The sequence below is a fragment of the Leptonotus elevatus genome, chromosome 9 (genome assembly GCF_054856555.1).
Source record: "Leptonotus elevatus isolate MCC_2025b chromosome 9, RoL_Lele_1.0, whole genome shotgun sequence".
NCBI classification, from domain to species: domain Eukaryota; kingdom Metazoa; phylum Chordata; class Actinopteri; order Syngnathiformes; family Syngnathidae; genus Leptonotus; species Leptonotus elevatus.
The window spans coordinates 3,061,574-3,088,326 of NC_141247.1; the positions used below are offsets into that span (position 1 = coordinate 3,061,574).

General features: G+C 38.0%; 2 protein-coding genes across 4 annotated transcripts; one reads left to right on the forward strand and one right to left on the reverse strand.

The window, feature by feature from the left end:
• The first annotated feature begins 1,632 nt into the window (after positions 1-1,632).
• LOC147167862 (fibroblast growth factor 4-like) lies at positions 1,633-5,977 on the forward strand. The gene is made up of 3 exons (XM_086085522.1): positions 1,633-1,966; positions 3,767-3,870; positions 5,801-5,977. The coding sequence occupies exons 1-3, from the start codon at positions 1,633-1,635 to the stop codon at positions 5,975-5,977; spliced, it is 615 nt and encodes a 204-aa protein (XP_085941648.1).
• Positions 5,978-8,321: 2,344 nt separating this feature from the next.
• immt (inner membrane protein, mitochondrial (mitofilin)) lies at positions 8,322-26,703 on the reverse strand. 3 transcript variants are annotated; one of them, XM_086085270.1, is made up of 15 exons: positions 26,560-26,703; positions 26,069-26,136; positions 25,799-25,988; positions 25,260-25,404; positions 23,813-23,830; positions 21,265-21,357; positions 21,019-21,141; positions 20,774-20,907; positions 20,271-20,374; positions 18,914-19,049; positions 16,908-17,037; positions 16,465-16,688; positions 16,253-16,384; positions 13,265-13,394; positions 8,322-9,307 (listed from the first exon to the last, which is right to left on the reverse strand). In XM_086085270.1, the coding sequence occupies exons 1-15, from the start codon at positions 26,599-26,601 to the stop codon at positions 8,700-8,702; spliced, it is 2,277 nt and encodes a 758-aa protein (XP_085941396.1). In that variant the 5' UTR covers positions 26,602-26,703; the 3' UTR covers positions 8,322-8,699. The 3 variants fall into 3 exon arrangements, with proteins under 3 accessions (XP_085941396.1, XP_085941395.1, XP_085941398.1); XM_086085269.1 differs by having other exon boundaries at positions 23,813-23,833; XM_086085272.1 differs by lacking the exon at positions 23,813-23,830.
• Between the last annotated feature and the right edge of the window lie 50 nt (positions 26,704-26,753).

Below are 26,753 nucleotides of genomic sequence, written 5' to 3' on the forward strand. Positions count from 1 at the left end.
CCATACCAGTGTAAGAAAATTGTTTTTTTTTTTTTTTTTTTACACAAAACAGTAACTTAGATTGAGCATGATTTTGGGTGGTCTTGATGTTAGTGAACAATGTTATATGATAGAAATATGTGGGTCATTCCAGAATTGGAGGACAATTTACATCCCACCCATCACATTTTTAGTAACCCACATACAAAATACCAAAACATGCAGTTTCTGAGTAAATTTACTTGTTCAAATCTAAAAAAAATAAAAAATAAAGAGGAAAAAATGCTTGAAAATATGTTTTAAAATACCAAATAAGTCTGGAGTACCCCCTAAAATGCCATTTTATGTCCCTTGTCCTTATGTAATAACTGTTCTAATCTCCTGAGATGTGCTAAAATGAGGGCTAAAAGCTGGCAGAGTATAGAGAAGCCTCGGATGCATGGGTGGCTTTAAGCCAAACAACATTGACTTTGCCTAACATTAGCCTCAAGGCTATATACCGGTTAGCGTGCAAATCATAAACATTTCCAACATGCACGTATGTTTAAATATAATACCACGGCAACAATCGACCCATATCCAATATAATATGTATATTTTATATATGAAGACTAGAGTACTGAAATAAAATGGGCACATTGAAAATAAAGATACCTTGCCATGTACAAGATCTAACATTTGTGTTCTAACATTGCTAAGAACGTGAAGCTTATCTTCAACACAGTGTTCAAAATAAACATATTGCAGCCAAACGCCGCACAGTAATTCACTTTCACTTTTTTTTACATTGACTATCAAATATGCAAACTGTCGTGTAGTTGTTTTGTGAGGTTTAGTTGAATTGTGTTTCAAGCTAGCAAGAATTGAAAGAGACAGTGTAATGTGTGTTTAGTGCCATCTAGTGGTAAACTAATAGAATGCTTCGACTAAAGTTGGAAGTCGTTCTATACTGTAGTAGTGCTTCAAAATGCACTGGGACACCTCAGAGACCACAATTCACAAACCTAAGACCAAATACTACATTCGCTAAATTCTTCTCCTTCGGGTATCCGTAGTAGAAAGATGGCTTTGAAACATGTCAGTGGCGTGACGTGCCCTACAGTATGTAATAGAAAAGCGATTACTACACCTTATATGTGTTTTTTAAATGTACGTTGATGTGATCAAACATTTTTTGCATGTTACTGAAATTAATACTGGGTTTTTAAAATGAATGAACACCGAAAAATTCTACACAGATTGTGCGTCAGATTGATCGCTGGATTATTGTGCGACTTTAGATGTGTATTTTTCCTAAAAATGTTAGTGACACTCCAAATTGCACAACTTCAATTTTGAGGCACTGTACTACTTTTGGTCCATCTTTGTTTTCTGTCAGTATGTGATGCATTTCCCAGTTAGCATCTGTGACTCACTCACAAACAAAACTGCAGGTGGCATATGATGTCATATGTAGTAGCACATATAAATCTACATGAATATAAATCTACACAAAAGGAAAACTGAGCACGGTTTCCTTCAAAGAGTAGATGTATGGATAAAAGTGCCATTTGTATTGTGTGTTTCGGAAGAGTAGATGACATTGTTGGGGGAAAGGCAGTACAACTGAAGCGGGAATCGATTTTACGGTTAAAAAGAAGATCTAATTGGACAATGAGGGACAAGAACTGTGTTCCACTTCTCCAAACTGATGAGCAGAGGATACCGAGGTTAAGGTACAAGGTCTCTCTACTAATATATGCCATCATTATATGCAGTGCTACTGCCCCTCCTCCAGTCAGCAGCAGGAAGACACAAAACATATATAGTGCACGGATGGGACACCAAGGCAGATCCTGGGACAAGAGAGAGGTCACTGCTGTAGATGGAGAATATCTCAGGGGGATCAAGAGAATTCGAAGACTCTACTGCAATGTGGGCATCGGCTTTCACATACAAGTTTTACCAAATGGGAAGATCACAGGTGTGCATAGTGAGAACACATACAGTAAGAACTTTTGATGCTTCATTACGAATCCATTTTTTGCATCTATCGAAACTCAGACACAATCTGCTTCTTTCTCTGGTCGTTGAATCGGTGGAGGCTGGTGTCTGTGGGTCTCACTCTGCTTCGTCTGTCCTTCCTTCCTTTCCTCAGTCTCTCCTTTGGTCTCTTGAGATCTCCCTGATTTGTTGAAATTTAGATGTTTCTGGGGTCGGTGAAGGACTCTGGTTGGTGGCCCGGTGGGTGGTAGGTGGTGTCTAGTCGGTGCTGGATTTCACTTTCCTTTCTTTTCTTTGGTCCTTCCTCGGGTCTCCTGACGGCCTCACGACCCCTGGCTGGATTCTGAAGTGTTCGGTTTAGGTGAACGGTATGGGATTTTTTAATAGGTTTTAGGTGAACTAATGAATACACACTCACACGCACGCACACACGCACATGCACATACACATTCTCACCCACATATAAAATAAAATTAATTAATTTAAAAAAAAAAGAAAAAAGAGGGGACGAATCCATTTTTTAATTGTGCTTTTTTTTCTTCTTCTTTTTCTCACTATCTCAGTTTTATGTCCATCTATTTGGATAAGTCTTTTGTGCATGGATCCTATACTGTGTACACATATAGTACATAGGCAGTCCTGTCCCTTGTGTCTCGGGATGGATTATTCAGCAACTTGAATGTCTGGTTACTGGAGAAATTCTTACTAGTTTCTCTAAACAAAAAGGTCCATTGTTTCGTGTGTGTGAATTCTCTCTTGCTGTGCAACGGGCAGAGAGACTGACATGTCGATCAACCAATAGGCAAATAGTTCAACCCAAGACACACTTAGGACTCCCACCCCTCATTTGAATAACATTTCATGATGCATTTCATGCTGACGTCTGCAGCATGAAATAAATATAAGAGGACAGTGTTTTTTATTTATTTATTGATATTTAATTATATGTATATGTTTATATTGTATGTATTTCCTCATTCATTTTTATATTATATTTATTTTTTTAATACTTTTTTAAATGTATCTATTTATTTATAGTTTTGTTGTTTTTATTTCCATTTATATATTTTGTTGTATTTAATTTTTCAAAACTCCAGTGTATCATTTGAATAACAGCTTCCTTCTTCTTCTACCATTCTAAAAAAAAAGGGGGGGATGGTAACAGTGTTGCATGTTCCATGATTAATTACTATTATTTGCAATATTATGTTTATGAAAACAAATGTTCACCCGGTTACAAGAGACAGCAATGAAACAAACAATACAACAATAACAACAAATTTAAATTACATTTTAACTGTTTTATTTGAGATTCATTGTGGTCAGTGGGGTCAATTGAAATGTTTTTATTTAGGGCAGTGTTCCTCCACCCAGGTCCTTGGAAAACACTATTCAGCCTATTTTCCATGTCTCCCTATTTCAACACAGGTGATCATCAGCAAGCTCTGAAAAAGCATGATAACGATCCTCACCTGTGTTGGTGAATGGAGATATGGAAAACTGGCTGGATAGTGTTCCCCGAGGACCAAGGTTGAGAAACACTTATTTAGGGGATACTCCAGAATTATTTCATATTTTTAAAACTATTTTCAAGCATTCTTTTTGGTTCGTTTATTTATTTATTTTTAGATTTGGTCCCGGGACAAGTACATTTTCGGAGAAACTGCACATTTTAGTATTTTGTATGTTAATTATTTAAAATTTGAATAGGTGGGACGTGAAATGTCCTCCAATTCTGGAATGACCCATAAGTGTATCAATAAAAGAAATGTTCCAATAATGTAGCTAATCATTTTTCATTCAGGCCTTCTTGAAATTTCTCCTGTGGAGAGAGGAGTTGTGACTTTGTTTGGAGTTATAAGTCATCTCTTCATTGCCATGACTGACAAAGGGAAACTATATGGCTCGGTAAGATATACTGTACATAATTCTCATTTGCTTAATGTATTTTATGACAGGGCGTTTTCTTTGACACTTACTGACCTCAACTCCATTGTTGCATACAAAGTGCTGGACATGGAGTAAAAATCAGTCATGCAATAAAGACGGCCAAAACAAAATAAATAATGTGACTAAAAAGGGTGCATGGCCAATGGTCGCTGTCACGACTACAGTTAATTTCATCAATGAAAACTAAAAAATAATTCCGTCAACGCACATTTTTTACCAGACTAAAACTAGACATGAATGGACTAAAACCCTTATTAATAAACAATAACTGGGACTAAATCAGTATGCATTTTCGTCGACTAATGAAGACGAGATGAAAATGTACTTCACTTAATAAAAACTGGACTAAAATCTATGGGCATTTTAGTTCATGAACAAAAACGAGACGGAAATTATATGATTTTGTAAAATCTTGTCTCTGCTAATCTGTCATGTGACTCACAGTGACTCACCTCCTTTCAAATCTGCAGCTAGCAAGTGCAACATACATTAACTTGGGACAGACAGGAGGTGGATTCACGGTGAAAGGTAAAAAAAAAGAAGTCAATTATAGTTATAACGTAACATTAATCCAATGGCCATAACATTCCAACAATAATGTTAATCCAACCGTTAACTAATGCTGCTAATTTACTAGCTCATAGCATGGAGCCATATTACCCACTTGTTGATTGTGTGCCAAGTTGTTTTTCATCAAAAAGATGTTCAGACGACAAAAGAGCCATCCACTTTCAATCTGGATGGACTGAAAATCGGATTTGGGCTGCCAGTATGAACAAGGCCTTGGCCAACCGTCCTTTCAAAACCAAAGCTCAACACTGCCCACTAGGGTAGTGTGCTAAATTACATCTTATAATAAAGTAAATATGCTAAGTGTCATTAATCAAATACAATGTCATATAAAAAGAAAATATACCATTTCAGGTTCTACACGAAGCTTTAGCAAATCACATCCTATGTGTCTCTGTAAGTAGTGTGCCACTACAGCACTGTTAAATTATCTGATGCTTCGTGTGATTTAGATTAAGCATGCTCATTCTGATTAGCTTGCACCTTGCGTGAGCTGTATTGATTCATGTTTACTTTTTTGTGTTAGTTTTTACAACTTCGAAGCTGCCTCACTAAAACACAAGAAAATACCAAACTGTGTGATTCATGGAAGACATAAAACTGTTGGCTTGGCTGTCGAGCTACACAAGTGAACGTGCTGAGCTAGGCTATGGACTATATGCCACGGAGGAGGCGGGACTTCTGTCTTCCGGGTTTTCACCCATCAACTTTGTTTCCGTTTCCGGTTTGCGACGTGTGGGCCGCGTCCCAGTACTTGCACTTCTGCCTTTGTGCCCCTCGGTTGTGCGTTCCCGCCGACGAGTGCGAGGCTGCGAGTGTGTAGTGTCTGTCTCAGTGTCTGAAGCATTTCAAATAGCCGAGACGCCCTCCCGGCGATGAGCGGGAGCGCGCGGTTGGGGGGCGCAGGAGTGGGGGTGCGAGTGTTGGAACGCGGCCAGCAGTGGCCGGAAACGGCGCTGCTGTGTAAAACCCGGAAGTCCGTGGCATCTACCCCATACAAAACAATCCATATAGTACTTCAATTATAGCACATTTCAAGCTTAAAAAAGAAAAAGAAAAGAAGAGCAATACAATGTACTTCAAAGAACAGGTAATAACAGACAATAAAGTCAGTTTCTGCGGTAGGTTCTCTCACCCTGGTTTTTGACTTCAGGTATTTTTAAAACAGACCCTGAGGGTTCCTATGGTATAAAATCAGCTAAATTACAGTGGCCAAGAACAAGAAGGCTTTTATACTAGAAATGTTAAAATCATTGCAGGGACAATTAATTTGTGTTGAATGAACGGGTGTGTTTTATTACTTTCTTGTTCTCTATAGGGTCACTACAGTGACGAATGCAAGTTCAAAGAAAGCCTCCTGGACAACAACTATAATGCATATGAATCAGCAGCGCACCCTGGCATGTACATTGGTCTCAGCAAGACTGGCAAACCCAAAAGAGGAAACCAGATCTCACCCTCCATGTCCATGGCACACTTTCTTCCAAGGATTTGAATTACAATATCATACCTTACAATACAGAACTGGTTGGTTGGTTGGTTGGTTAGTTGGTTGACTGACTGATGCATTTGATCAGCACAATATTACATTATACCATCTTAAACCACATTAATTTATATTTTGACTCAAATGTTGTATGTGCAATTTGTTACCCAAAAAATTTTTCAAATGTGCATGCTGTTATGCTTTTTTTTAACCCTACAAGAGGGCAGAATACACAAACATGGATGCTTCAAGTGACAAGTGTACTAGTCTGTAAATGTATTATCATTTCATTGCCTTTGCTCACTGTGGTGTCCCTCTGTTTTCAAATGCCTGTAATGTTTCCTGTTAAACACCAGTCCATTCAAAATCATGCATATTATACTACTTTATTATTATTTATTTACTTTATTGCTTTAGCTTGGTCAATAACTTGTAAAGAATAGCATGTAAGTGGGTTGACCAATAGTAGTTTTGCATAGAAAAAAATGTGAAATTCACCAAATTGGGACAGGTTTTGTTAGGCTCCCCCCACCCCCAATCTTTTAGGACTGAAAACCGTTTTAGTTCCAAGATTTCCCAAATTAGACAAAGTTCTCCGTAGGATGCACACACATTGTTAATAATACAACATACAGTAGTTTAACTCATTCACTCCTAGCCATTTTCACTGAAGCAACCCCCTTCACTCCCGTCGGTTTTACTGGATTTTGACTGATTTTGCAAGGCCCACAGAATATTGTGTTCTGTTGCTATCAAAACATGGAGCCGACCAAAGGAAAGATTAGTCTCTTCTTTCATCAGGAAAAAAAGTATATTCGTATCTGTTTCCATTTTGTAGCAATTAGCATTAGAATATAGCCAAGTTTCATCATTATTCACAAACCTGTTGAAAACACTGGGAAAAGGAGCTTGTGCAACATGGCCCTTGCGTTTTTTGTAATAACTACCATTGCTTTAAGCCACCTCTTCAGGTCAGAAGCGTTTGGGTTTGAATGAGTTAATAAGCGAAGTGCACATTAAGTTTGTGCATGGATGAAAATCAAGTTTAACAAACAACTACCAAACAAAGCCGTCATTTGAATGGCGGCGAATGGAGCGTTAAAAGTGTTTGCATAACTGCACACCTTAAAGCTTGCAAGCATTGTTTAAACTACTTTCAGCCTTAAGTGACAAAACAACAGGTGCACTTGGTGCCATTTTTAACTGTCCTAATGGGAGTTTATCGTAAAAAAAAAAAAAAAAACACCAATGCAAAGCTGGAGAAGACGAAAGTGTACGCTTGTAAACCTCTTCCCAATTGCCAGACAAAAAACAAAGAGGCTAAAATGGATTCAGACAGAAAAGAAAGATCCAAACGGACATATAAGAGGCTAAAATGTTTGTTTGTTTTTAAACACATTTATTTTGTCAATATCCTGAAAGCAAGGGAGCAGACGGAAGCATCATGAAGCTTGCTCGCGGACATACGCAATGAAGTGGCAGTCATTTAAGAACCCGGCGCTCCTGCTCCTGGGTTTGCTCTCCGGCCGGTGGCCCCAGCGGGGCCCAGGGGTCGTCCTTTGGCGCTGCCGCGGCCTGGGGGGCCCTGAGGGGTTGCGCTTGCTCTGTCCTGGCAGGGGTCGACGGCTCCCCTCTTTGGTGGAGATTTTCATGCATGCCAGATCCACCACACCAGCATCTATCGAAACTTAGACACAATCTGCTTCTTCCTCAGGTCATTGAATCGGTGGAGGCTGGTGTCTGTGGATCTCACTCTGCTTCATCTGTCTTTCCTTCCTTTCCTGTCTCTCCTTTGGTCTCTTGCGGTCTCCCTGATTTGTTGGAATTTAGATGTTTCTGGGGTTGGTGAAGGACTCTGGTTGGTGGCCCGGTGGGTGGTGTCTGGTCGGTGCTGAATTTCACTTTCCTTTCTTTGGTCCTTCCTCGGGTCTCCTGACGGCGGTGTTCGGTTTAGGTGAACGGTATGGGATTTTTTAATAGGTTTTTGGTGAACTAATGAATACACACACACATTTAAAAAACAACAACAAAAAAACGAGAGCAATGATGATGACATGTCAAATCGGTAAAATTACAGAATGAACAATACTGAGCTCTCAAAAAAAAAGAAAAAAAAAGAACCTGCTTCAACCTTCAGTGAAGAAAGCTCCTACCCGTCTCTTGATCGCTTCCCAGTGTTGTGTCCTCGGTCCAACTCCCGGTAAAGTGCACACATCCAGTCAAATAATAAGCACTTAAATAGACTTAACTGTCGGGTCCCGGCAGAGGGCAGTCAGTAACGACATTTTATTCATGCATGTTTAAAATATTCAATAAAAAAAAAGACACTGTAAGGAGGAAAACCCAAGACAACTTCCACCTTCTCATTCAAGATTTATTGTGAAGTGCATTGCTGACAAAAAAATTAAATGCAGTCATATTTTTATACAACAACCTTATTAATTACAATTTCTTGGGCAAAAAAGAATTAATGATGCCAAAAATAAATACCTGGTTCAAGTGGGCCTAAATAGAGAACACCAGACTTGGTGTGTATGACAGTTTTTAAATAATCTATTGTGACGTAGTGCTTTTAACAACAGACGAGTGAACATCCATAATGAGGTTTATATCTGCTAAAACCATTGGAAATCTCTCACCTGAGCAAAAAGCAAGCTATTAATCGGTTACTTTTCAAGCGTGGAAAACAAACCTATTTGATACTTTTCAATGAAGAGTCCCTTTAGTCATCTTATGGCGCTTGTGTGGTTCCAAGCCCCACTGCATTTGCATAAGCAGACAACAAGCTGACCACCTGCCTGGTTTCCAGCGTAAGCCTGGCTTCATTCAGCCAGTCTTCCACCACTCTCCGGGCCTCTCCTGTCAGCTGGTTGACCAGTTTGGCAGCTAACTCCAGATCACCGTGCTCCAAGCAGTAGGTGCTATACGAAAGAAGCTTGAACGGGTCTAAATCCTCGCCGCTCAGCTGGGAGGGCGGGGCTTCCTGTTTTGCCTCAAAAAGCAGTGCTGCTTGCAGGTAGGAGAGGAAATACTGGTACAAGGAGTTGTGAGACTCATCGACAAGGGCGACCCTGCGAACGAGCGAGCGCAGACCGTAGAAGCGGGCTCGGAGAGAGGCCTCGCTGTACACGCCACGCTGCAGCGATTCTTCCGGAAGAGCTGAAGCCAAAGCCAAGGCAAATTCGTTGTCGTGGCAGCTGACTCGCACGGCCTGAGCGGCACCTTCCAGTGGCTTGGTGGGTGAACCAGCATCGGCGCTCTTTAAGGTGTAGTTGAGCGCTTCCACTGAGAGCCACAGCTGGTGAGCTTTTCGAGCTTCCTCCTCCGCTACCACGTGGCCTGCATAGACAAGCAATGGTAAGACAGCAGTTATCATAAAGGCTGACAACAAGGACAACCCTTGGATGCAATCAAATACATAGCAGATAACTTGCAAAAGATGTGGAAGCAAACTGTCATACAAATTCAAGCGATTCAGCTGTTTACAGTAGACTAGTAAATAGGGATTGACCGATTATCGGCCGGGCCGATTAACGGTGCCGATATTTGGCATTTTGACAAATGTCTTTTTACGAATCTTAAGGCCGATAAAGCTGGTATCTCACTGAGTGGTCAATGCTTGCGAACGTAGCAAATTTAGAGTTTTCATCAGGATTTGTGAGATGTTCACAGACAGTTTTTACTTGTCGCAAATATATATATTTTTTTAAATATTCATACGATTTTTTCTTTTTTACAAAAAAAATTAAAAACCTTTTACGAACCCAGACAAAACCCCTAAATTAGCTACATTCATATGCATTTGTCACTCAGTGAGATAAAGGGAATTTTTAATTTATGGATTTATTTAACATTTCCACTGCATAAAATTTTTTATTCACACTGGGAACTCCCTGCACTTTTTTATTAATATATATATATATATCTATATATATATCTATATATATCTATATATATATATCTATATATATCTATATATATATATCTATATATATCTATATATATATATCTATATATATCTATATATATATATCTATATATCTATATATATATCTATATATATATATCTATATATATCTATCTATATATATCTATATATATATATATATATATATAGATATATATATCTATATATATATAGATATATATATAGATATATAGATATATATATAGATATATATATATATCTATATATATATATCTATATATATCTATATATATATATCTATATATATATATATATATATATATCTATATATATATAGATATATATAGATATATATAGATATATATATCTATATATATATCTATATATATATAGATATATATATATATATATATATATAGATATATATATATATATATATATATATAGATATATATATATATATAGATATATATATATATATAGATATATATATATATATATATATATATATATATATATATATATATAGATATATAGATATATAGATATATATATATATATATATATATATATATATATATATATATATATAGATATAGGGAACTATTTACTTTTAAATTTAACTTAACACATGCTGATGACCCTCGAAGCTCCCTGCATTTTTTTGTTAGATGTATTTATTTATTATAAGCTGTCAATTCTTTGTACGTTTTTATATATATATATATATATATATATATATATATATATATATATATATATATATATATATATAAATTCTGACGCTAATTTCTCTTTTACTGCAAATATATATTGGTTATCGCTCTCCTTGAATACTACTAATCGGTATCTGTCTATCAGTACTAGTAAACAAAGGAAAGATTGTTGATCTAATTCAGGTGTGTCAAACATATGGCCCGCAGGCCAGATGAGGCCCGCAAAGAGGTTAAATCCGGCCCACGAAATGAGTTAGTCAAAATGAATAGGACCGATTCATTAATCCACCATCCAAAACCAATCATCTATCTTTATTTCACAATCAATGCAACTGCTACACACAATTAACCTGGATGTCATTTTATACGCAACTTAAAATCACAGTTTGTTTAAAAAATAAATTAATATAAAAACATGACAAGATCTGCGAGCAGCTATAAAGGGTCCACCAACCCTGTGCACATTGGGGTCCTGTCACACAAGACAAGAACCCTCTAAATATAAATGTAATTGTCAGGCCGCTAATGCGTGTGCAAAGTTTCATGAGAATTCATGGAAATAAGATCTGTGTAAAAGGCCAAAAATGGTATGCAATTCCCAAAATGAATTCAAAATGTGGACTTCATGTAAGGTATAGCATATGGTTACAAAATACTTTTTTGTAGGTGTTAGGCTGGTTGGTAGATATGCCTCCCAATTTTCACAAATCTCAGTGAAACATTTCCACCTTTCAATGCCCCATATTTGATGCTGGTGCAGGGTTGTCAAATGACAGCTGGTTACGTGCCTATGTTGCAGTGGGCATCTTTGAATGAGGGCCCTCGTCTGCGTGGGAGCCGCTGGCTTTTTCAACAGGACAACACTGCAGTTCACAATGCTCGCTTGACGAAGGGCTTCTTCGGGGAGAATAAAATTACTCTTTTGGACAGTCATGCATGTTCCCCTGATTTAAATCCCATAGAGAACATTTGGTGATGGATGGCAAGGGAAGTTTATGCAAATGGCCATAAGTTCCAGATAGTTGATGCTCTTCGTGAAGCCCTCTTTATCACTTGGAGGAATGTTCCCACTCGCTTACTGGAAACACTCATCAAGCATGCCCCAACAAATCTTTTGAAGTGATTCACAAGAACGGTGGAGCTACTCATTACTGAGTACATTTTTTTGTTCTGGTTTAGAGAGGGTTTTGAGCCATGGTCTTAAACTCAGCCTATTTCAGTTGAATTGTTGTTTTCAATAAATTATTTTTTCAAAGTGCTTATTGTCACACTCCTTCTTGCGTTTGCATATTGTAGCTCTACTTAAAACCTCATTAAGATTCAAATGTGCAAAAGGTAAATTCTAGCTACTTTTCTAATCGTTTTAAGATTTTGATCAGGTTCATATGTTTACTTCATACAAATGTATCATTACAGTAGCTTTATAGTAATTCATAAAGTTTTTTGAATTAAGAAAAGATATTACAATAACATTAAAAGGGGTGTAAAACATTGAGTCAGATTTGTGTTGAGGATTTTTTTTCTGCCACTAGGTGGGACATTGGACATTGTTGACAGTAACAGACTCAGCTTTCTTTACAACAAAAGAGAAAATTACTGTCTTTTTTGGAAGACAAGTCGTTTGGGAGTATGCATCATGAAGAAAAAAAAATCTTACAGAAATCGCTCCGGAGTATAAGTCACATTCTTGGGGGAAACTTCGGACTCGCCCCCAAAATCCCTGTTCCCTAATCGTGAATGCGTTTGGAAATACGCTGTGCGCACACCGTTTCACTCAGACTGTTCGGAAACTTAAGAGCGTCGTTCAAATGTGCTGTTCTGTTATTCAGAGAGCCTCGAAAAAAGGAGTGCCAGAGTCCAGTGCGTCAAGTTCAAGCACAAGCTGCTGATCAGTTAATAAGATAGGCTGCGTTCAAAAATTCAAAGGAAGGAGGCACGCTCTGCCTCTCCAAACACGCACACTCTCTGAGTGGTGTTAGGATGTCAGAGTGAATTTCCAAACACCCTGTGTTGACAGCAGTGAACGAGTTACGGTTGGATTCTAAACTGTCACTACAGAAAAGTTTTTCTTGTTAGTTTAAATAAAACTAGAATAACACAAGAAAATAAAACTTAACCAGAATCCCGTGCCATATTGTGGTCAAAGGTAGAATATTGGTTGGTTATTGTGCCTTTTGCTGCTGCAAATATGAAATCTTTGTCGTGAAGGAAGTTGCATGCTTACCTCGCATATTAGTTGCCTTTTCTACTACTTCTTCTTCCTTTTCTTCTTCTACTTTCTTTTGGCGGTTGGCAAATACTTTTGGTGCATTAGCACCACCTTCTTTAGCATTGCTAATAGTTACAACATTTAATTGTAAGGGAGGTGAAAAAAGGAAGCAATAACATCGAAGGCTCATGAACATGATCAGATGCATGCCATTATCCTCCGCCCCAAACACCAACAACGTAAGCTTGGATAAACTAAAACTTTTACAGTTTTAAGCTTTTTTCCTAAAATATTTATTTACAATATTTTTGTTCTGTACTTGGCGTTTTTAGGCTATGAAAATAGTACAGATCAATAATTTTTGTACTGCTCCAATTATCTCATTAAATCAATTACTCTACTTCACGAATAACATCTATGAAAGTGAATTGAGAGAATCTTACTGTCTATGGCCTCCTCCACTCCCTTCAGTCTTGCATAGGCATTATTCATATCCAGAGTGAAGTTATCCAGCTGTTCCTGGCTCAGTTGACGGTATCGGGTCTCTTGTTCTAACAGATTACTGCTTAAGACCTAAAGAGAAAGCACAAAAAGGTTTTAGAAAAAAGGAATGTTGGACAGGCCCTTATTGATATGGAGCCAAAGCCAAAAGCCATTTTAGCTAAAGAAACTCGTAATGACAATTCTACAACCTTTACAGTGGAGGATGCAGGATTAGAGAAATTACCTAGAACCCAAGAATGAGGCTATGCTACATTATTTTCAGGTTGGTGCTAAGCAAGTGTGCTTTAACAAAAATAGAAATTGCACATATGTTGTCTTGGTTTAAAAGGTAGTTACTGCAGACAAAGTCTACTTACCCATGCTCAAATGCCAGTTTTTTGTGATAACAAAATTACACTAGATATGTGACCTATTACATGTACCACTCAATGAAAATATTAATTCAGGAGCTAAAGTAAAAATAAAAAACAATCACACAATAAATGGGAGTCAGCACAAACCTGCTTCTGATTAACCCCAAAGACATTTCAGCTGTTGTAGTAGGTTTTTCCTGACATGTTTTTCTTTCTAACAGAAGCCTAAACATTTCTTCTAATTAATAAGAACTAATAATAACTAACAAATGACAAAACATAACATATCATCACCCTCTTGAAATAATGGCAACTCCTCAGCATGCTGGCCACTCCTGCTAAAATTGGCTACATTAGTTAAACAGATCATTCAATTCTACCCATAAAATGTAATTAATTATTCATACATATAACATAATCAGTATGGTTTCATTTTTTGGGTTTTCCGGAAAAAATGGGAAAAATAACATTGGCCATTATTTTAGGAGGGTGACGATAATGGACCAAGGTTATAATACTCAAATTCGATGAATTGAAAATGGCTCAATCAGTCAAGTATCCCTTTAAGTTTAGTATTTATTAGTTGTAGTTTGATTTTGTGTCAGAGTAAAAAAAGTTACAATATCATTGCATATTTTATTGTTGTGTTATTATTAATCATAGTATTGTGCAGAAATGCCAACCTACAGAAATTCACTTCCAGAGCAGTTTGTCAAAATTTCCTCTTTTTTTAAAAAACATTTTGTCAAGAATAATTTGTGGGATGGTATCGCAGGATATTATGTAAAGGGATAAATATGGTTAGATTGTACAACACTCACTGCTTTATAACATATTTTTTGCATCAACCTTCAATGTGCCATAGTCAAAAATGTCTTTCGATGGATTATTTACCAATTTACCAATTCTGTTTTCAACAAACAGAACTGATAATACTTTAGGTTTCTATTTTGTGCTTCTTCTCGTACAAATGTTTTCTCTTGCATGCTATTTTTGTATTTTCTATATTGTCTTATTTGCTCTCCATACACAGGGCTTAAAGTAAAAAAATTAAAATAAATCTTGAGCCCGAACTTTTTCCGGGAAGCGGTGATGCAGTGTCCAACGTGCCGATTCGTTGTTCAACCGACATCAAGCCATTACTATTCGATTCGGCGCCATGGATGGACTGGGCATTTGGGAAACTCATGAAATTCCCGATGGCCAGTCCTCCCCAAGTGTCAGGTCATCTCATTCATTATCCATTTATATTATGTATAGTACAATAGCGCACAGCGGGTGGCAGTCACCTCTAGTGCTGCAACTATCAAATATTTTGGTTTTCAAATATCCTACGTAAAATTCTATTGAATAATTAGGTATTTGGATAAAAATATAATATTTTTGCTTGGTGAAAGAACAATTATGAATACAGTAGACATTAAAAATATGTTTCCACTTACTAATGATCGACCAACTTTCATTTCTACAAAATCAACTTTTTTCTTCTTTACTTAAATTTAAATTGTGCTTAACAGCACATTATTTTCCTCTAGAAAATGAGGAAGATTTTAGACAAATCTCTCCCCATGGATTTTGGAATGACCTTCTGTTAAATATTAGGCAACCTCCCTCTACCCACTCTTAAAACACATCTTTGTTCTTTAGTGTTTGACTTGGCCTGAGACTCATTATTGTTTCAATGTTTTATCGAGCCTGCTGTTATTAATTTAATATTTATTTTATTTACTTACCTACTGGTGTTATTTTATTGACATTTATTTACCCACTTAAGATAATGATTAATTTGGTGTTATTTTTGTTTTTCATGTCTTTATTCCATGACACATTTTTACTCCATGAAAAGCACTTTGTATGAAATGAAATTCCGAGGTGAGTAGTTTTTGATCTGTGAGACGTCAGAACCACAGTTGTGATTTTGCAGACTGTCAACTGCACAAATGAGTGAGCTCTGTTTATTAAACTGATCGAGGAACGGCAACTGTGTCCGGCTGTCAGCATCAAAGTGTGCAATCATCACGTCGATTAGACTGCCTTTGAAAAGTAGTTCAATGGTTCTGGCTGCAGCCGCAAGCACCGTTAGCACGCTAAAACTGGAGATGCCCTAAACACTGGCAACAGGCACCGTGCAATACAATGTCAGTGTAATTAAGTCTTCTTTTATTGCCCTTAATTGGAGATTGAACGATCGATTTCAGGACGAAGTTGTTTTGTTGGCTTGGCAGGACGAATCAAGTCGATCATCCGTTGCGCCGCGACTGGCAAAACGCTCCCGGGAAAAACTTCAAAATAAAAGCGTTTCTTGGCATTGCGCTTCACATATTACTTGGTATGGGAAGGTTTATTTTGAAGTTAGCCTTCTCTCCGCATTGGCGGTGTTTTGCCAGACGTGTCAAATATTCCCCACATGTAAACTGTTTACTGCGCTGGATTTGTCATTGCGCTAGCGGCTCTTACGCCGGAAATCCGGCACTGTGCCAGAGTACTTTAAGCCCTGTATTAATTTGCATTTTATTTTGTGCAAAAAAAACTGCTTTAAAGTTTCAATGCAGATAGTGTGTTTGGCTAAGTGACCTGCTCAGCTTCTGCTTTCAGTTCCTGCTCCTGCACTTTGAGGACATCTTGGACATGGTCCGTGTGAGCAGCTGCCTGACGCCGGAGTTGAGTCCTCATCTCTGCCTCCATCACCTCCCTCAATTCAGACAACTAAACAAATATACAATCATTGACTGCAATCCATTAATTTCTAATGATGGTCAAAGAATTCAGAAGCAGCCTTTTGGTACCTTCCTCTCCTGCTCAAGTCGCGCGTCCTCCTTGATGTGCTGCAGGGACGTGTTAATGGCCACCCCCTGGGCTTTCAGGTGCTCCAACTTCTGCTGCTCCAGAGCAGCATCAATATGGATCTGCTCCCTGACTCTCTGCTCAGCCAGCTCTCGGTTCAGCTGGTCAATGCGACGGTGTGCATGTGCAATTAGAGCATTCAGGTCATCTGTTGACAGCTTGCCAGCTAACAGATACACAGATACGCACACACACAAATGCATGCATGAAATGTAATTTTGGTTGATGCTGATTGTTTTGTTTTAATTTACAGTGTAAAACTTGCTTTACCTGTGATATATTTTGTTAGCATTCCTTTAGCAATATTGCAATCATACTGAAACATTATCTCTTTTGTAATAATAATAATAATAACAACTACAATTATCTGATTAAGTGGTCTTACTGAGTCCTTTCCAGTTGGCCTGAATCTCTGGAGTAAGGCTGCTCACTTCTCTTTGGAATTGTAGTTTGGCTTCATTAACCAGTTCACTGTATTGGGAGACAATCTTTGCTTCTGACTCTGCAGACAGCACCTATACAACACACAAGTAGTTTTGTCAGCTGTTGACACTAACAGTAGATTGAAAATGACCTGCGAGATTGGCAGGGTCAATACAGTACAACAACAACAAAAAAGTTTCTTTTTAGGGACGCTTGCGGGTACAAATCAGAGTTTTTTAGTTGAATTGGCAACTTCAATCCTATTTTATCAATGTTAAAAAAGCCACACCACAAGACATTCATCAAACTGAAATAGGTGTTAGGGTTCATATTTTTTATTTCAAAATGGGAATTGGACAAGGCAGCTTAGTTACAGGTAGGGATGCACTGGAATTTATTTTTTGGGCCAAAACCGAAAATGAGAAACGCTTGACAGAAAACCAAAATGCCGAAAAAATTATGCCAATTTTTACTATCATTGTATATATTATAATTAATATTATACTAGTATGAAATATTTATTTAGCACCGGCATGCTCAATAAATTGAAAATGCATTAACTAAAGTTAAAGCGTTAGGTTATTGATTAATCACAAAAAAATATCGCATTAATAATTTATTAACGCAGATTAATCACACAAATTTTGACCCCAGATGATCCTTTAGCTGACAACGGATGGTTACTTTAAAAGGTAATGCATGAACAATATACATAATATACATAAGTACATGCATTAAAGTAAAGCATATAATAAAAGTTTACATATGACATTCAGAATATTTGTTTATGTCAGACTACAGTACTGGGGTCTTTTTTCCCCATTTAAAATTATGCAAGTAATTAACTGTTTAGAAAAAGAGGAGGATGAGAGTGTGCAGTGGATCAAAAAATGTTGAAGACATCCTCATATCATTAAATGTCAAAATAATTAACAAGAACAGGTGCTCTTCAAATTTGGCAGGCAATTTTTTTTTGATAAAAAGCCTTTTTAATTGATCAAAATTCTAAGATGTGATTCATCTAATGAAAAAATTTAATCATTTGACAGCTCTAGTAAAATTACCAAACACGGGGTGAGCATTTTCTGGCGGGACGATTGCACTTTATAGTCAATGTAGTTTGCACGGGCGGGCATGGTTGCGGTGCGGATGACGCGTTTGTATTTGGAGCGAGACACGGTGTGGCGCACTTAGAATCCGTCCAAAGAAAAAAAAGGAAGGCACTGAAGGAGAAAGAGTACCTCACCTGTAGTGCAGTACTTGGCAGTGCTCTCTTTTTTCGAACCGTTGAAATGCTGTACAGTAGTTTACCAAGCGACGTTGTGCGCAATGAAGCTATGCTGCGACCGGTACAACGTCAGCGAGTAGTGAGGCGGACACTCACCCCCACATTTGGTGTTTAATTTAAACAGATGCTTGCTTGCTTGCAGCTGGGGGTTTTTTTTGTTTACGTCACCCCAACATCTTATTTCGGCTATAGTCTTTCGGCTTTTAATTTTATTCCGTCCGAAAAGGCCTATTTTTTGCCATTTTCGGCCAATATTTTCGGTGACTGAAAATTCAGTGCATCCCTAGTTACAGGTATATCAGAGAAACACCTTTCTTTGTTTTCTATCTGCATTGGCTTCTTCCCACAGTCCGAACATGAATTGTGTGTTAAGTCAACTGAAGAGTCTTAGTTGACTTTGAGTGTGAATTTAAGCTAATTAATTAATGTTTTACCCTGTCTCACATGCTAAATCCACTAGAATTAGTTTGGATAGCATCAAGAAAGGCTCCTCAAGTGCATGTTGTTTATAATATTGTGCAGATATTTTAATATGGAAAAAGATGGAGCCTTAAATTTTAATTTAAAGAAAGTGTGCACTTGTGGATTTTACCTGACTTGAAGTGCATGGCTCATAAAACAATAACTGTTACTGTTTTCCACTTTTTCTTTCTTTTCTAGGACCAGACAGACACCCTTACCTTGTAGACCACTTTATCCAAGTCCACCACCATTTTATGGAGATTCTCCTCTGCTGCCAACACAAGCGGGCGAACAGCAGCGACATTTCGCCCCTTGGATTTGTCAATGACAGACTTGAGATTGTCCAAGGCATCACTATGGTAAGAGAAGGATGATAAGACCGCTAAATTACACACGTTGTGGTGTAATGATATCTGAATCTCACTGTTCAGTTGTCACAAAGTATCAATCTCACGGTACAATAATTATGGTGATATCATGGGAACATTCCCAGTATTGCAGTAAGCCTCATGGTATTGATTTGGTTCACACTAGTGATGGGAAAATGAAGCTTCAGGAAGCACTTGTGATATTTTTTTACTCCTCTAGATGGCACTCTTCGTTTAAAGATGCAATGTAAATTTAATCAATTTCCATTGCACTAGCTTCATAGTTAAATCAAAAGCACCATCTTTAATTTAAAATTTAATGTAAAAATTGGAATGGAGAGGCTGGATTTAAATACAGTAAAAAAATCAATATGTATATAAAATATGCACATTTAAGCAATCTCGCTGGCTTTTTATTATCTTGGGCTCTGATTGGCTGCTCACAACATCATGTATTCTCAGATGGAATACTCTTTTTTTGTTTTAAGCCCTACGATGACCAAAAATGTCCTGCATCTTCCAAGGCTCCTGGGTAGTGAGCCTACCCATCAGAGGAAGAACCTGACCATTTAAGAAAAAAAAAAGTTAACAGTGGTTGCCACACTATACCATGGTACACAACACAAGACCGGCTGCCTAATTGAAGAGGAAACATTTATGCAGAGGCCCCACTTATCACAACATCTACATTGAGCAAAAAAGGTAAGTTGAATATTTAATTGGGTTTTTATCCAATACGTCAAAAAATGTCTGTGCTGGTCATCACTGTTGTACAGTATTTTCTATACATTTTTAGCTTGCAAACGTTTGTGTTCAAATACTTTTACAATATGTTTAAAAGTGTGTTTTAATATGTTTAAAATAGTGTTGCAAGTTGGAAATATTCAAAAAAATTAGAATGTATGGGAATAAAGAATACATTTACAATTTACTAGTTTAAAGCAAGTGGGAGTGGTACAAATTAAGACTAATGGTTTGAGTTTCACTTACTGCAGGTGGGTCTAAAAATAAAAAACAAAGAAAAACAATAACAATTAAGTCAGTTAAAAAACAAAAACACATACAATAAAAGTTAAGTCAGTTGGTTCACATAACTCGTGACTTTAACCTACCGATGACAAAATCCAAAAGTAAGTTAGTTTTAGGACAAAGTAAACTGTAGCCCCTGTTCAACTTGCCTGGTACGTGTACAAAAAAAACTGCTTACTTGGCTTTCAGCAGAGCTGCCCCCGCATCATTCACTGCAGCCGCTCTATTTGCAAGACAAGCTTCAAGATCCTTCCACTGGGCAGACTTCTCCTGCGGTGGAACCTGAATGGGAGAACAGCTATTACTGTTGTGTTTCTCTTTTCTGGAGAGCAACCCAGTAACACACCCTCAGAAATTACACCTGCATTTCTAATTCACAAACAGATACATTGTTTGAATCATTGGTGAACTGCTGGTTCCTTGATATCAAAAAATGCATCAAGCAACTGGTTTCAGTGTACTGTGTGTGTCAAGAATACATAGAAAAGGTAATTGGGAAGAGTGGGGATCAAACCATTAAATTGAGCCCGTACACACATTTGCAGAATATCAATGGACAGCTAGATGTTTGACGTGACAACACAACACATTGCTTTAAATTGTAGAGATTCCATTAAAGCTCAGATTCTAAATGGAAAGCTGACCAACACAAAAACAACGCCTGCTTATGGGCAGTAATACCTCTGCTTCCATAGCTTCCTTCAGTTTTTGTGTGTGTCGTGCGATGGCCTGTAAGGCTGCCTCTTGAGCTCCAATGGCCCGCAACGTGGCATTAGCTGAGCTGGCCAATGACTCGTCAAGATTTCCTGACACAGCTGAAAAACACAAAGAGAAGCTGTGAAGCATATACTGTTTATTGTATGGGTGTAGTATAAAAGACACGTGATTTAAGATTGTATTTTGTTTACGCTGTGCTGCTCTCTTACATGCCAAGATTTCCTGTTCGTCAAGGTCTTGTTGAGCAAGTCGAGCCATCACCTCTTCTACTGGACGTTCTTTGAGTGGTTCTGCTGCTGCTGACTCATCGTCATGGCCCCCCTTGCACTCCTCTAGATGACACAAACACAATTATGGTGGCTAATGAGCATAATCAATTTAGATGGTTCTCTTAAATTTCTCAGACATGAAGAATGCAGTATATGTGGAGGAAAAGCAGACGCTGATGGTAGTACCTTTAACTGGCGTCACCTCTGTGTCGCATGGAGCAGGGATTGATGGTACTTCACTGATGGCTGAGAGTATATGAGTCGCCTCAGTTGAAGCCTCTGATTGGAACACAATGAAGATGACAACATGTAGGAATGCCTATATATAGAGTATTTCTAAATACAAGGGGTCCTCAGTTAACTAATTCAACCCAAATACATATAAATACGTTTTTAATACTTTGTCCTGCACTCCCAAAAACGTATTTATACGTTTTGGGGGGGGGTTTCAAAACACGGCCAGCAGGTGGCAGCAGTATAAGAGATCAGCCAGGGCAATGTTGCTACAAGTTCTTTTTCCAAGGGTTTTCAACAGGTTGAATAGCGATGAAACTCAGCTATATTCTAATGCTAATTGCTGCAAAACGGAAATAGATTTTTAAAAAAATCTTGATTGAAGAAGAGACTCCAATCTTTCTTTTGGTTTTTATAGCAATAGAACACAATATTCTGTGGGCTTTGAAAATCAGTCAAAATCCAGTAAAACAGCCAGGAGCAAAGGGGGTTGCTTCAGTGAAAATAGCTGGGAGTGAATGAGTTAAGTAACCCAAAATTGTACGCCAAGTCGGAAAGCACCACAGTAACCTACTACTACTACTTTTTTCATTTTGGCTTAACTTTATCCAGCGGTAGCCACAGGGAATGATCCTTTGCCATCTTCTTTAACCCCAGCAATCTTCAAATCTTTGCTCACCACATCCATAAATCCTATTTGGCCTTCCTTTTTACAATTATATACACTTCCTCCTGTGCACATTTCTAAACCATCTCAATCTGGCCCTCTGGTGAGATACTTCCTTCTATTTGGACAATGTTTCAGGCCAGATGTCCTTCCTGACACACAACCTTCAACGTTTATTGGCTTGGTCCACTCCTGGCAAAAGAAATACAATGGCTGGGACCCCTAGTGTCAGGTTTTAACAAGACGTATGATTAACAATACTAGACCATGCATATGAAACAATGACGTGAAAACAGAGAAACTGAGCCCATCTTCATCTTGTGTGGACCTATTTTTACATCACTACTCAGGATACAACAATATGAAAATGTCAATGTACAATACCTTCATTGTACTACGGCAACGGTACGATATTATTGCGGTATTGTAAAAATAATAATAAAAATAACAATTTGGAGAAAATGCCACTAGAGTGAAAAATTAAGAGCCACGTATGTAAGAGGTCAACACAAAACAACTCTGAAATTGGAAAAATTTTAACTTACTGGTCAACACAGACATTATTAAATAAACGGTTATGGATTCACACTCAAGCCCAGATTCGATGTTCCCGATTTCAATGTGATTTTTAAAAACTTTTATTTAATCAAAATAATTGACTCTTAATAACCAAACGATGTTTTTATTTTAACACCAGGTTTTTGTCCTTTTTACAAACAGTAACTTTTTGCTATTTTACTAAATAAATAAAATCTTTTTTTTTTTTTACATCAATGCATACTTTAAGCAGTTTAAATGTACTTTAAACTAAACTGATCATTACACCTCTACTTGCAATTAATATCACCTCGCATCAAGCATGCAAATCAATTAACAAATATGTCTATTAAAACATTTAAAATATGTGCATAGTGCACAGTGACATGTAAAGGTTGTCAGAGCATGATCTGTGACATGGAAAACCTTTGCCAAGTTTATTTATGCTGGCGTTGGGCGCAATCCTCGTACCTCCAAAATCAACACCTTTCTGGAAACTGGCAAAACTTAGACCGCTATTGCTCATGTTACTCAGCAGGTTGTTGGTACAGTAGGTTACAAAGGTTCGATGACATAACCACATTTAAAAAGGCTGAAGGTGAATTTTAACTCACTTCTCAGCATCTCCCTCATCCATATACTATGACAGCAACACGGCAGCAACAAGAGAAATTAGATCTCTGTAGCTTCCTGCAGAATGACGTGTGGCATAGTTTTCTAATTGACAACAGAGGGCAGCATTTCACTTCTCAGATTGACGGTGACAGCCTTTTTGTGAAAATTGTCAAACGACTCGAGGTACTCCAATATTTACAACACCATCATCTTATTTCATGCTATTGTTATCTCAAAACATGACCTTCTCTATATAAGGGTGTGGAAGGAAACAGGATGAGATTCTACTCCTACAACTACTTAAGACAACAATTTTCCTACAAGCAGTGAGACTGTATGACAACAAGCAGTGAGACTGTATGACAACAAGCAGTGAGACTGTATGACAACAAGCAGTGAGACTGTATGACTTAAAATCCAGGCCAAGAACACAGAATATTAGAATGAAAAAAAAAGAAAAAAAAACATGTAAAGGGAATTTTCCAAGACTTGACAGACTAAACCTTTTTAACGGTGCTACAACTACATAATTTACAGATGAATCATCTGCTGTTTGTCTGTTTATAATGACAGAAAAGCACAGATCACCCGTCCCAAAACTACACTTACTACAGCATACAGCCTCTCTAAACTATTTACCAAACTTGTCAAATCATACGAATGCATCAGATGACAGCTTACCCTCAGAGATGTCGGTAACTGCTTGAAAATAGAGGACAAATAAATGTTTACATTTCAAACATGTTTAGTATAGTAGCAATGTATTTGAGGCTCATGGTTCTGTTTTTCAGTCTGTCTTACACGTCATGATTAAAGTTTCAAACTAAAATTCAAAATGTGTCAAATTAATGAGGCACACCAAGTCCTGAACATGTCATAACAACAAAGTCCTGGTTTCGGGGGGGGGGGGGGGGGGGGGGGGGGGGGTTGTGTGAGATATTTAGGAGTAACTTTGGCTGTAAACAACACTGTCTCTATTTTGTCTTCATTTCAAGTATTACTTTTAATATTTTGACTTTATATTCTAGATAACATATATTGGTCAGTTAATTTAACACAACCAACTGACATATTGGTTTGTAATTTGAACAAACCAACATTAATAGGATTTCAATTGTGCAGTACTTCAGTTTATGAAAGACTCACGCATCTGCTCAACGGGAATGTGACAACTAAGGCTACGTTCACACTGCAGGTCTTAATGGTCAATTCCGATTTTTGGGGTGAAATCCGATTTTTTGAATAAGCGTTCACATTACCTCTTAAATGCGACCTCAGTCTGTCTGCTGTGTGGACATAATGCGTCCCCAAAGTGACCCGCATGCACAGAAGAGGATACAAATTCACAACACTGTGTTTGTGGAAGTAAATACGTATGGTCAAGCATGTCAGGGCCACGGACTTTTATAAGTCTGTCATCTGGGCTGATATTTTTACCATCTCATATCTACAGAGGAGTGATGCGTGAGGGGGTAGAAATAATATTTTGTGAAAATGAGGCGAGCCTGTTTGAGCACCTCATCTCACGGTGACCTCTCCTTTTTTTTTTTTTTTTCAACGATGGCGTCAAGTCATTGCCGCGCATAATAAAAGAGCAGTCTACTAATATCACTACCACAAATGTCTTCTCTATACTTCATGTTTCAAGTGGGACTAAATTAAAGTCAAATATAAAGTCACAACTGTTACTCGAAACAACTTTGCCGATTCACGTACATGACGTCTCCCGGACCTCGCGGATGGGTCAAGTATAAATCAAGCATAAATCATGCTTAATGCCCCCCGCCTGCGTGGAGCGCATATTGGACTTTTGATGATGTTGAGGTTGGATATATGCGACCTGGCCATTCAGACTGAGGTCGCAATGCAAAAATTCGGATACGTATCCAATCTAGGACCACATATCAAAGTAAGCCAGGTCGCATATGAAAAAAATCAAAATTGAGCCGTTCAGACTGACATAAAAAAAGTCAGATACAGGTCACATTTGGGCAAAAAATATCTGATCTGGGTCGCATTTGCTTGCAGTGTGAACGTAGCCTAAGAACAGCAACAGCCTTCTTCTTCCAATGGCACGTGCACATTTTGAATTGTGCTTTAAGGGGTTAATTATTTATGAGAATCTTACCCTCAAGGCTCTGTGCAGGCTGTACTGGGAGTGCTTTAGCCACTTCTATGGGATTCTCTGCAGATTCCTTCACTTTCTTCTCTTGCTTGGCTTTAGACACATTCACTGCTTTTTCCATCATTGAAGGAGGTTGGGCCAGTTCAGTCTACACAGAAGAGAAGAATGCCATTGAATATGTGAGATTTTGTAAATGTGTCAACAGACTAAACATACATAAACACAACACAATCTAACAGGAACCAATATACAAACTGCATCAACAACTCTGCCTTTACATAGATATACATTTTTGACTGGCTATTATTTTAAAAGAGATGATGTAGCTAAGGTAACCAAAATATTACAAATATCTATAGCATGATGCGCTACAGTTTTAGACCAAACTACAACCGAATAAAAAAAAACAGCAATTGGTTTGAGATACAGCCCCACGTCAATGTCACAATCAATTAACTTACAAAATTTAATTTCCTAAATGTGGTCTGAAACTGTGGCATTTCAAAATGTCTTCACTATAGTTTCTTCAAAAATGTCCTGACCTGTTTTTTGACAGGAAGTCCAGCTTCTCTGGGAGCTGGTCCCAGTGCCAACCCCAAAAGCCGATCTGAATAAGGAACATTTTTCTCCACAGTTTCTCTGAACTTGTGGTCCCATTTGGCGTACAGTATCGTTCCTCCAATGCCACCGCCAACTGTCATCAAACCAGCAGTGACCACTTTGGCAGCACCACTGATGTATGGAAAAGACGAGAATTGTTTTCTTGCTTCACAGTGCATTGGCATTTGTGCGTGTGTGCGTGTGTATATTACCTGCTTCCCCCAGCTGTGTAGTGTCTGCAGGGCTGCAGACTGGTGAGAGGGATTCGCCCGTAGTTTTTCTAAAAAGTAAAAGGTAGTGAATTAATTATATTAAATTTATTTTGAGTGTGTGTGTGTGTGTGTGTGGGGGGGGGGGGGTTAAGGCTTGTAAAGGTCTTAAATTAGAGCAGAAAATGCACACAACAATGAGAGGTGAAAGACTCAGTGATTAGCCCCTAGCCCTAGTTGTGCTAGCTGTCAAACTCAAGGCCTTGGGGCGAAATCTGGCCTGCCTTTATGTAGCACACAAACCAATACATTTCCCGTATTCTAACATGTAAAATAAAAATAATATAGGATACATGATCCGCGCCGGCCCCATAGAGTCAGGCTGTGGGTCACTGAATGACAACTCCTCTTACTAGCATGCTATGCTAATGTTGAGATTTGTGTAACGTTCTAGTGGTACATTAGCAGCAGCTGTCACAGTGTGGAAGTATTACCCGGAGTGTAGAATTGGCACCTCTGACACAAGCCCTCAGCATGGTCCTCAATACTCTTGTGTCCCTAACTTGAACTGAATTTAATCTGCGCCGCAGCCGTGACTCTTGCTTGATCGTCTTGTCCGCTGCGTTTTTCTTCTTGCGGAAATTGTATTTTGGTGAACAAAAGATATAACAGCGCCACCACCCGGTTG

Bases quoted from the DNA above. Each gene is read 5' to 3' on its own strand.
- LOC147167862 (XM_086085522.1), top strand. From the start codon at position 1,633: ATGAGGGACAAGAACTGTGTTCCACTTCTCCAAACTGATGAGCAGAGG. The intron at 1,967-3,766 runs GTAAGAACTTTT...TTTTTCATTCAG, and splicing joins GCATAGTGAGAACACATACA to GCCTTCTTGAAATTTCTCCT. The intron at 3,871-5,800 runs GTAAGATATACT...TGTTCTCTATAG, and splicing joins AAGGGAAACTATATGGCTCG to GGTCACTACAGTGACGAATG.
- immt (XM_086085269.1), bottom strand. From the start codon at position 26,601: ATGCTGAGGGCTTGTGTCAGAGGTGCCAATTCTACACTCCGG. The intron at 21,358-23,812 runs GTAAGCTGTCAT...TGTTCCAATCAG, and splicing joins AGTTACCGACATCTCTGAGG to AGGCTTCAACTGAGGCGACT. The intron at 19,050-20,270 runs GTAAGCAGTTTT...CTCTTACCATAG, and splicing joins GCAGCTCTGCTGAAAGCCAA to TGATGCCTTGGACAATCTCA.